Consider the following 11,965-nt stretch of genomic DNA (forward strand, 5'->3'; position numbering starts at 1 on the left):
ATTTAAAATATATTTTTTCTCCAGAAAGTTTCAAATTTGATGACATCCCATATCTTCCAATATTAATTCTTTAAGTTTATTTAATTGTTGGTCAAGTGGGAATAGCCGGACATTCTATACTTCCATTATACTTTTGTTTGGAACAAAGCTTTTCTCAGATTCTTTTTATATATTTTCAGATACTTAGCCAGGAGCACGTAGCCGACTGAAGATGAACGTGACATCCCGTTTGTCTGATTCACACTTCTGATAAAGATCAACACTTTGGCCTTACATCTAGAGATTTGAACTCCTGGCACGTAATTCTCAGGGCTGCAAGAGCGAAGACAGTATCAACCTCTCTTGAAAGTTGCTGAAGGTTTACAAGATGGAGAAATTCCACAAATACATTTATCATCTGCAATGTTTCAAGCTTTTCACATTAAAGAGACTTGGAAAAATTGGAAGCAGAGGACACAGAAGAAGTGGACACCAAGCATAGATCACTCTGACAAACACCTTCCACTAGCTCAAGGATAATGGAGAAAGTATCTTCTGTCCACCAGGAAAAATCATCAAAATGTATTAAAGGAACAAGAACAAGAGAGTGCATAACAAAATGTGTTGAACTGCAAGTACACACTACAGTAATAGACACTGCCATGAAAAGGTAATACGAACACATTCTTGCCATTGTATCAAGGGAAATAGTTGCTGCTGAAGTCTGGTACACAAATCTTGCTATAGGATATACACCATTACCAATCTACAAAACTGATAAAAGAGTTGGTCCTTGACAGTTAAATACCATAGATGTGAACCACAATGATGTCACGAATATATCACTATACAAAGATCTAGTCTGGTTTTTCACACTACAGGCTATCATGAGCTGGACTGGCTTCAACATCATCACAAGATAGGGCATGTCAATCTCACCAGATGTGGTTGGCTAACTTCCATCCATAAATGCACCAGCTACAAATATGTCAACTGTAAATGAAGTACTGAACCAATGTGATCAAATCAAAGAATCACTCCAAAGAAAATTTGTAGTTGTGTTTGACCAGGTATTATATTCAAAAGCTCTCAAAATTAAATGGAAACACCATGTGAAATTTCAGCACAAGACTGAGAATGGGTACGTTCCAGACAATTTGTAATCTACTGTCAATAGTTGGCAAAAGATTCCAAGATGCTGGACTCAAAAGCATCATTATATAAGCTGGCATTGTTGCTGAAGGCTCAGTCACAGCAGTAATGGAAAGACACCAATACAATAGAGCAATACAAGCCCAAAAAATGTATGTATAAAGCTTTGCTTCATCTCGCATGGAAAGAGTTCATTCTGTGGATGCAGAATTAGAGATAATTCATGACCTACATAATGACCTCTCTCAGAATATCATTGAAGACACTTTGCAAAAATGAACAACTTCAAGACCTACTGCATTACTTCTCAAACTTCTTAAATTATTGAGAAAAACAATGGCCCCTTATCTGCATATTGGATGAGCTACATCGACATGGTTAATGTTCTTCTTGGTCTGATATGTGCCTCAAGAGAAGGAAACTGGCTGCTGCACTTGGCATGCATTCGTAAGTGCATTCCATGGTGCTCTGCCTATGACAAAGTCAACTATGCCAGTGTCTATTATGCAGAAATGTCTCAGTTGTCTGAACATAATGATATTTATCAGCAGTTTACAGATGGAATGTTTTCAGTACAAATTGGATCAACTAACACATTTTGTAAAATACCTGTTGACCAAACAATTGAAGAAGCTATCAACAAAAACACAAAAACCCTAGGTGGCACATGTCGTTTCATCCTGAAAACTAGCACAGTAATACATTACAATCTTACTGCAATACTACAGTGCCTACATCAGACTATTACAAGAAATGCTTCAAATCAATCAGGAAAACTTTCACAACACTGTGCTTCAAACATCACAAATCATAAAGGATGAAAGGATAGTGTCTGCAGTAATCAATGTGATTGAAGATCTCATGAATCTATTCAAAGAGCCTCAAAACCTGCTCAATATCTCCAATGATAGTGTTGCTCCAAAAGATGTTGGAAAAGATTTAGCAACGGCAAAAGGACGTGGTGAATCAGCATACAAATCTTTCAAAGCTAACACACTTGAAACAGATCCACCAGTCATGAATTTTCATGATTGGCTTCCAAAAATATAGCTGAAAACTTTCACAGATGCTAACAAGAAAAAGGTCAGGAAATTGGCAAGCAGCAAGGAAAAACCTCCAGCTTGTTTGTAAATATGCTAATGGTGGCACAGACTCATCAGCTTGATATGCGAGAGGTACTGGAGCATCTGCTAGGGCCACTTCCCAAGTCACTGACTACTGCTGATGGCTTTCCCAGGAGAACCAGTAAATCAGCCCTTGCAAAAGAACATGCCACATGTGGAAGACATACGTACTTATGTCTTTTGGTGATATTGCATTTATCATTTTGTCAAAATCTCTCCAGGAAGTATCATAGTCTTATTGTATTGATGTTGTTTTCACGTTTACAATAAAAACTCAAACGTTTTGAGAGAGAAAAATATAGGATAAACATTGGTTCAATTCTGCTGAAAAACATTACAGCAAAACAAACAGTTGTCCAATGAATAAAATATCTTTCTGCAACATCAAACAAATCCAGCTTCATCTACTTTGTTGTACAAGAATAGAAGCATGCAAAATACAGAGAATACCTGTGAGGCATGGTTCTGTATGTGACATCTGGTGAGGACTGCAACAGAATAAGTTAGAATGAGAACTACATTCTTGTGCCAGGTCTCAAGTCGACACAGGAAGAGAGACATGCTTAATTTTGCATTCTGCACATGCAGCAAATGTAGGATTTGAATTTATTGCTCTTGTTGCTGACGATTCTGATGTATTTCTGCTAGTGCTTGATTTTAGTACAGATATAGAATCATTGGTGTATCTAAAACCTGCTGTCATCATCATTACCAAGAAACTGGAATCATTCACCTGCAAGTTATATGCAGCTAAGCCCACTGTACACAAGGTGAATGAACTGCAATATCAAATATTCAGTGTAAAAAAGGGTCGTATTGAACTGCATCAGCTCCTGCCATGTGTAAACACCCTACGAAAGCATGCACTGACAGCAAACTACCAGACAGCAATATGGAGAAGTCTTGTCTCAACACCTCTTCTGACCCACCTCAACACTGGAAAGTTGAAATGGTAGATGGCAAAGAGGATGTCACATTTGATTAGCTGGATGAGGCCCAAGTTCCAGACACAGTACTGAAACTCCTGGCATGTAACTGTGCAAGATCATGTTAACTTCCAAAGTGTACATGCTTGGCAAATAACTTGAAGTGTTTGGAACTCTGTAGGCTGAAAAACTGTGACAACCAGCTTCTGGATGAGGAAAACAAACCAATGGATGAAAATGATGAAACCAAGAAACTAGAATTTGACGAAATGTACTGTTCATAATATTATAATCATGACAATGACAATACTAATTAAGTTTATATATGTGATCATTTTCTAGAAAATAAAAGGATTGATGATGATGTTGATGGGAAAATGGTGCAAGAACAAAGTATTGTATATATAACAAAATGCACTTTTCTCGGAAAAGGCCTGCGATACAAATCCAATTTCACTGTAAAAAACTTATCATGAAGCTCCTCTATTATTCTATGAAGTCAATAAATATATCGTCATTGCTTTACAATTTGTATAATATTGGTATTCCAACATTTTATTCATTACATATGCTCAGATATTAGGTTACCATGTATCACTTTTGAATATTTTGCATTCACATTTAGTCTGATAGGTAGTCTTTTCAACAGAGATTACTGACATAAAAGCTACTACATACAGATTGCTACCAGGTATAAATGTGTTCCTGAATAACAGAACTTTCAAATTATACCAATGAACCTTCCACCCAATTGGTACCTATCGAACCAAATTTGAGCACCTACCTGATGGACTGTTACCTTAGAGTAAATCACAATCATCTAGTCAGCCCTGATTTAAGAATAATGTACATGTATGTAACTGAATGAACTTTTGAACATAACTAAGCATATTTATATGAAAAACAACTAACATGCTAAACAGCTATATTAGTACATAAAAGTATTTAAAACAGCAAGTGACAAAAAGAAAAATATTTTATTCAGAATGCACAAACATTTTTACTTGGCTCTTCAAACAGTATCTGAGGAGTATACTATTAACAGAACCAGACAAAACTGAGTTCTACAAGTTGAAACTGCAACTTAAAAATGCTTTGGAATTGTTATATAGTGCAACCGCATGCAGTTGCAGCTCATAAGAAGTAGCTATGGAGATCTGTCACTGCTTACGACTCAAATCAAAACAACGTTTCTATATACAAAGGTTTTTAGAGAAGCAACATATATTCTCAATACTTTCAATATTAAAAAACAAAAATCAAGTTAAACTACATTAATGGAGCATGTGTGCACATTTATATTAACCCAAGGTGTATTTTTTTTACCAGTATCAAATGGATCAATGTTTAATCACAAGCTGTTATAGCAAAGTACAAGTTTCTTTCACATAATCTTGAATTTGTTTGAAATAAAAAATTATGATTGTGTGTCTACATTTCAATCAACCTATAAAATATATTTCAAAATGTCATACAGAAAATCTTAAATTTTCAAACCAATATACAACACACAGAAGTTAAGAAGGGACATAATGTCTCAACACCTTCTAGCTAAACAAATGCATTCATTATTTCATGGTCCATTTAAGGTGCATTCAGACTATAAAAACTTTCTTCATAAACATCACTTTGAAATTAACATTACTTTTATGCAGAATGTTTCCAAGAATGAAGTGTTAAAAAAGGTTTGTCTAACTAGAGCATTAAACTTTCATCTTTAGTATTGAACACGACTGTCACCACTGCATCTACATACACAGTTAATCATATACCTGACATACAGACACTGAGGATTTGGGAATTACTTAAGTTACTAAAAATATATTTTTTCTTCTTATACTATATAAATATAGGTTTACCGTGGTGTGTAAAAAGTAACTAAACACTATACACATGATTAGTTAAGATGCACATAGGTCTTTTGTAAATAAGACAGTTCAAAAATCAAACACTTTGTTTTGACAATACAAGTGTGTGCCTGGGTATAATGCTTCAGTTCCATGATACTATTCCTGCCACTGAACATTTGCATTTCAAAATAATCAATTTCAGTAATAATCTCTGAAACATGTCATTAAAGGTGCATCTCAAAAATGTCATTTGTTTGGTATACTTTAAATAACAGCATAGTTTTCATACCTGTCTAGTACATTAATACTCAAAATGAGACCATTAAAAAAATGTTTCCTATAATTAATCTCCCCCTCTAAAAAACTTTTAAGAGAAAATGCATCTGAAATGATTTTTCTAAACTTTATAAATATGATTTGTAAGAAAGTTTCCAGGCTGGATGCACTTGTGCATGTAATATGTAAACATAGGTAGTTAAAAATCGTGATTAAGATTCTTACTCTTACATTCTTTTTCTCTCATGATATAGGAACAAACCAAAAAATAAACGGTAAAGACAGGAAATTAACTGAAGGTAATCTAATCTTTACAAAAGAAAAAAATATATATATACATATAAAAATTTCAGGAAAATTTTGTTCCTCAATAAAGCAATTCACCTATTACTATGACTACCTAAGCGCATAGTTTTTTCTATCTCAAACTGTCGATGATCAACTCTTTGCAAAAATGCTTGTCTATCTAAATATCCATCTTTACTTTTGAGGAACTGGTTCAGTTCTTCACCAATACCTTCTTTTTCTTTAAAAGTACTCCAGTCAAGTTTAGATTTCTCTAAAGCACTCATCTTGGGCTTCTTAGAGAGCTGGCCTAACACACTAGTAACTCCCAACCTTTTCACAGATTTTGGTAGAGCTTGTGTAGACTTAATTTGTGAATTGGAATGTTCTCCAGACTTTTCTTCCTTTCCAAGAAACTGTTTAGCTTCTTTTGATGATGCTTCTACCTCTTTAGTGATAGTTACCAATTCACCAGCAAAATCATATTCCTTTGTAATGGCTATTTTAGTACTTTTTGCAAGATCTGTATTATTTGTAACCTTATCTCCTTTAGAAACAGTAGATGAACTTTCTTCTGCACAACAGAGCTTCTGTGATCCAGACTTGGTTGGAGGGTTGACATCATTCAAAAAATCAGACCACAACACATCTGCTTTTTGTTTTTCATTCTGTTTTGGAGATGTTTCTTTGTCATCCAATTCAGTATCATGTTTGGGAGACTTCTTAAGAGAATAATCTTCTTCTAACTGAATTCCTTTCCTTCTAGTTCTCCTAATATTTACTCCAAGATTTTTTATTTTAGCCTTTCCTGACTTCTTGTAGGTGTTTTCATCATCATGGTTTTCATTGCTTAGCAAGTGTTCATCAACAGATGCTTCACTCTCACTATCGTCACCCGATGGCACATAATCTTCATCATCCTCACTCTCAGAATCTTCATCAAATTGCTCTAGTTCTCTTTCAGACATTTTGATACCAAAGGAAATAAAACTGTTAAAAAGAAAATAAATAAAATCAACTCCTAGTTTACAAAAATGGAAGAAATTGTAAATATTTCAAAAGAATCTACACACAACTTTAAACATTTAAACTTTAAACTAAAATACTAATTTTACAGTAGTTAGTTTACTTTTCAGTGGTGTTACTTTTACCAAAAGTATTTTGTATATAATTTTGGTGTGTCATACATGTATGCCCTTAGTTCTATCAACCTACAATGAAAAGTTAGTTCTCTATGAACCTCTTTAGACAATAGTATTGGTTTGGAAGATGTGTCCTGATTACATCAAATCTAGAAGTATTTACTTGAACAAGCTTAATGAAAATCCTTGCTTTAATTTAAAAAGAAAACATTGATGATATCACAATCCACAAAACTGAAAGACTTGATTGTATATACAATGTTATACTTCTTAACAGGAAAATGTATATATTTCAGTGTAACTGTAGGGAAAACACCAGCTTCAGCAACAGTCAAAGTTCAAGTAATGACCTTTTAGAGTTAATTAGTAATTTAATTAAACAACTTTATCACCAACTTACTGCAATAAAACAAGTTTGAAGAAAACAAATGTGAAGTTTAACAGTTGAAACTATGAAGACAAGACGACCAACATTCAACCAAAGTGAATCATCACAAGTAAAAGGTACTGTCTATTTTATTTCATATCTTTTTAATTTTCGTTTCACTGTACATTGGTGATTTCACTATAGTTAATGTTAGGATAGAGAAAATAAAGAATAGTTTTATCATAAAACCAAACAAAAAAACTCAATATTCATTTAGGAGGTTCAAGATGTTATGAAAATTTTAAGATGAAAAAGTTTTATTTTTTTCACATAAAAACCACTTTGCGTTCAAATAGATTTAAAAATTCATATCCAAATCTTTAATGTAATACTTTATTGAAAATTATGTTTTTCATTGCACAACACCTAATAACATTTACTGAAAGTATGCCAAATTTTGTGAAGATACATGTAGTAAATTAAGAATTATAGTAAACCTTATCTATAGCTTCACACACACATAGGATCAGTTTAATGGCCCGACACAATATGACATAGGCTTGATCGATATAACTGATTATCTACTAGCAGAAATTACATCAATTAGCATCCTGTAAACAAATCAAAATTATGATTACAGGCTGACACAAAAATAATCACTTAATCAAAGTTTATGATTTTGATCATTACTTTATAAAATTCTTCCAACTATCTGACAAACAAAATATTGGCACCATGATTTTTCATTAATATTTTCTATTAATTGAACTTTATTCACTTTCACCTATTAGTGTCTCTACTCATGAAAATAATCATCAATTGAGAATAGGATTTCAATTTGTTACTATCTGCTACTATCCCAACTCTCTAAGTAATATTGCCATTATGTTTGGGAATCAAACCTGAAACTTTCATTACAAACTATTCCCCTCCTCAAAGAAAAACAACAACTTATAACCATAAAATCAGGTTGTGGTATCCATCATGGGCAGATCACACAGATAAGTCATTGCTATCAAACTTGTTTCTCCTGTCAGCCATGTGGGGATAATATTTGTCTCTTTTGTTAATGCAAAGTTATTAAGTCTACATGCCACACTCACTAATTTAAAACTGCTAACTAGAGGGAAGGTAATTAAATGGCAGCATCTCCCATCAATTCCTGGGTTACTTTTAACATTAAAGTGTAAATTTAGTATGTTTTGTTCCTAATTTATAATAGCATTATCTGAAAATTCATTTTCAATAGATAATCCACACAGAATACTAACTTGATTCCATTGTGTATCTGCCTATAAGACTTGCATGCCACTAGCTTTGAGCAACCTACCACCTAAAAAACATTTAACGTGAACTGCATAGTGTCATTACCATTTAACAATAATCCTCCACTAATAGGAGGTCAACACAATATCCTTGCACAGTAAATTATCTTCAGAAATTGCACTCGATTTAACTTCACTGAAAATGGAGAAGGTAGACCGACAGTGTGAAGAGGCAAGTATCTATTAGAAATACATTTTCAAGTAAGGAAAATGTTAATTTCCAAGACGATACCTCATCTCCTCACACAGAATAGTTAGAATCCCATGCTGAAATGATGAAAGGGCCAGTGTAAAACATTAAACCTAGATAAGCTCCTTTCAGAAAGTGTGTTAAGAGAAAGCCAATGGAGTGTGACACCTGATGACGGAATTCATATAGGCACACCCATGAGAGACTGAATATTCTCTCAACCAAGATATACTCTTCACCTGGAAGGAAAGACAAAGGAGCCCCAAATGTCACAGGGATGGGCAGAATTTTAACAAGACCAACCAAGTGTGATTAGGGCACGATCAGACCAAATGATGTCTGTCTGACCATGACTCAACTGGACAAACAGGAATGGAGGTGATGAACTCGTCCTACTGCAGGAGGAATGCACACAAGCTGTGTAAGGGTGACCCACAATACACAGACAGTGTTATCACTGTCCTACTTCTAACTGTATTGTACTGTACACAGTCAGTGAGGAACTCCATAGTAAACCACCTTATCAGAGACAAGCCTGACAGAGAAACATCTGTGTAGAGATGAAATTCAGGTTGAGGAGGTAGCAAGAGTATGTCCACAAATTACTGGCATGATCAGATGTACCAATTATTGGGCAGGTGTGAGAAAAAGTCTAGGAGGACCTCAAAAGCCAGCCTAGCCCAGATGCCCCCCGCAGAAGAATGCAGGTGTAAGAGAAGTCCTCCTCCCGAGAAGGGGTGAGAAGTTAATCATCCATCTAATAATGGAATTCTAGCCCCCAATATGTGAATATGGCAGGCAAATGCCCCATGACTTGATCGATCTAATACATAAGAAGTAGACGTAATACTACAAGAAAAAGCACAGACCTGGAAGATTTGATCCCGGTAGACAAAACAAAGAAAATGTCTGGAAGAAAAGGCAATCAGGATATTTAAAATGGTGTCCTATCAACCTTGGTTACCCACAGACCTTGTGAAAAGAACCACTGGAGAGAAAATAAACCTTCCATATGGAACTTAGATATAAAAAAACTGGTTGAGAGACGACAAATAGATAACCAAACACCATTCCCTGGTCTTCTTGAGGACCACAAATGGATAAGAGTATTACCCCTAACACTACAGGAAGAGTCAGAAGACAATCACATTTGTAGACTAAAATTCAAAATTTTATTAAACCACTATTTTAGGAATATGAGGCAAATTGTAGTTTATGATTCATATTTTAGTATTATACATTAATTAATTTCTTTATTTAAAAGCAAATATTTAAAAAAACTGTTAATATCAATTTTTGTTTGTCCCACGGTGTGTTTTCAGATTAGAATTTATGACATCTCTTGTTTCTTACAGATTAGAAACTCAAATTACTGATACTGACAAGCTAGAATATAAAATAAAGACATTCTACCTCTTCTATTTGCCAAGATTGATTTAGCAAATCCACCACAGTGGCTCCACCCACCTCTTCCATTTTTTGAAATACTTGTTTTCAAATTCCCACTTCTTTCAATTATAAGTTCATAACTAATCGAAAGCAAACTTTCTAATCTGTTTACTCCCCCCAGCCTTTATAAAGTATTTAGGTAAGAAAACATTTATTTTTCCATTTGAAATTTGACAACTAATAGCAACTCAAAATAGTGATCTGAAATTTATTTATTTTTTTACACAAATATAGCTTAGTTAGGAAACCTGATAAATAACAGTGGAATTTTGTGATATTTGTATAGTAATTTCTAATTTTTGTTTTTCAAAAGGCATCTATAAAACTTCCAGAAATTATTATTTTTTACATTTTCTACATGCAAGATTGGACAAAGCTAAGCAAATTATGACAGGCAACTGCAAACTACGAAGAAACTTTGTTACATTGTAAGTAGTGGAGATCATCATTTTCTATATTTTTATTACCTCTGCCACAGAAGGTCGATGGAGGTATGTTTTCACCCATGTGATTATTTGTTTGTAGGAAAGTTTCTTGAAAACCACAGAACAGATTTGGATGCAAGTTGGTATACATCTGAACTATGGCCCAACTTAGAAGTGATTAGTTTTTGGAAAGTCAAGGTCATAAAAATCCAAAAATCACTATCTGTTCACATGGAGACCGATTTGTCACACTATTTTTGCTTTATAACTCAGTAAAAAATAACTGGATTTTGAGGAAACTTGGTGGACACATGTAAAATATTATTTTTGACTGTCTTGTAAAAAAAATGGTCCATGTCTGTTGATAATGACGGATATGCGTACACATTTTAGTATTTTTTTTTAGAGCCAATGCCATGTGAGTGCCCTTCTAGTTCACTGTTCCATGTTTTAAAAAAAATAACTGAAATTTAAACATTTTTATATAATAATAATAATATGTATACATATGTAATGTATGATAACTGAAATGTGATTGTATTTTATAAAATAGTGGTGTGCTAGCACAGAGCTAAAATCAGTTTCATGCTATTGGACACAGTAATGTAAGATGCACATGTGCAATGTGGTTTATAACTTCCATGGCACTACTGTTAGTCAGACAAAAAACTAATAAATATAAAAAAATGCATACTGTTACAAGATTTGAGCTATAAATAAACATTTGTGGTTTCTTTTTACAATTTCCAGTCATTCTAAAAAAAAAAAGAAACATAACTAAGACCTATTTCTTAATTTTTTATGGAGGTTATTAGGTCAGTAAGTTGGCAAACTCCATACAGAGATAAGATCAGGACACGATTTTTAAGAAGTAAAATAGTGCTTGCACTCCTTCTCGCTTCTTAACTTTGTCCAAGAAGCATAAACAACAGTGCTCTTTAACATTCCAGGAGTGGATTTAAAAAAATAACTAATTATCATAATCTGATGGCAAATGAGGATTTCATTCACTTTGATCATGTAGCAAACATACTTTTAAGTTGAAGTGGTTCGACGATGCACATTCAGATTGATGTACTTCAAGACAAATTTCCATTGGAGATTGACACACTGCTCAAACTGGTCAACAGAAAACTTTCAACTAGAATAAAGCCAATCAGTATTGATGTTACATAAACATTCACCATAAAAGAGCAAGCATAACATACAACTTATTCCATCATGAAATGCAACCCCAACACAAGGCCAATCAATATCATACATACATGCAATATTCAACTCAAGTTGTTTTTTCTTGTGAGGCCTAATTTTAGCAATCAAAATAAAGAATTGTTACAACAGTGGAGGTCGCATGACTCTGGGAGCATGCGCTCTGGAGATTCGGGAAGTATCATGACTTAGCGGGCAACCTCATGAATGTCCCAGCGTTTGCTAGACGCCCTCTTTTTTAGTATATAAGCCGGAGATAGATTGAA

General features: G+C 33.9%; 1 protein-coding gene across 2 annotated transcripts in view; it reads right to left on the bottom strand.

Annotated features, from left to right (window-relative positions):
• Nucleotides 1-420: 420 nt before the first annotated feature.
• The window catches only part of LOC106466458 (craniofacial development protein 1-like), a 24,600-nt gene continuing 13,055 nt past the window's right edge, over nt 421-11,965 (bottom strand). The window contains exons 2-3 of one of the 2 annotated variants that reach the window (XM_022394454.1): nt 11,524-11,631; nt 421-6,582 (exon numbers count right to left, since the gene is read on the bottom strand). In XM_022394454.1, the coding sequence (XP_022250162.1) occupies nt 5,688-6,560 (873 nt within the window). In that variant the 5' untranslated portion in view covers nt 6,561-6,582; nt 11,524-11,631 and the 3' untranslated portion in view covers nt 421-5,687. The remainder of the gene's footprint in view (nt 6,583-11,523; nt 11,632-11,965) is intronic. The other variant, XM_013926743.2, reaches the window with a different exon arrangement.

The sequence above is a fragment of the Limulus polyphemus genome, unplaced genomic scaffold (assembly GCF_000517525.1).
Source record: "Limulus polyphemus unplaced genomic scaffold, Limulus_polyphemus-2.1.2 Scaffold2264, whole genome shotgun sequence".
NCBI lineage: Eukaryota > Metazoa > Arthropoda > Merostomata > Xiphosura > Limulidae > Limulus > Limulus polyphemus.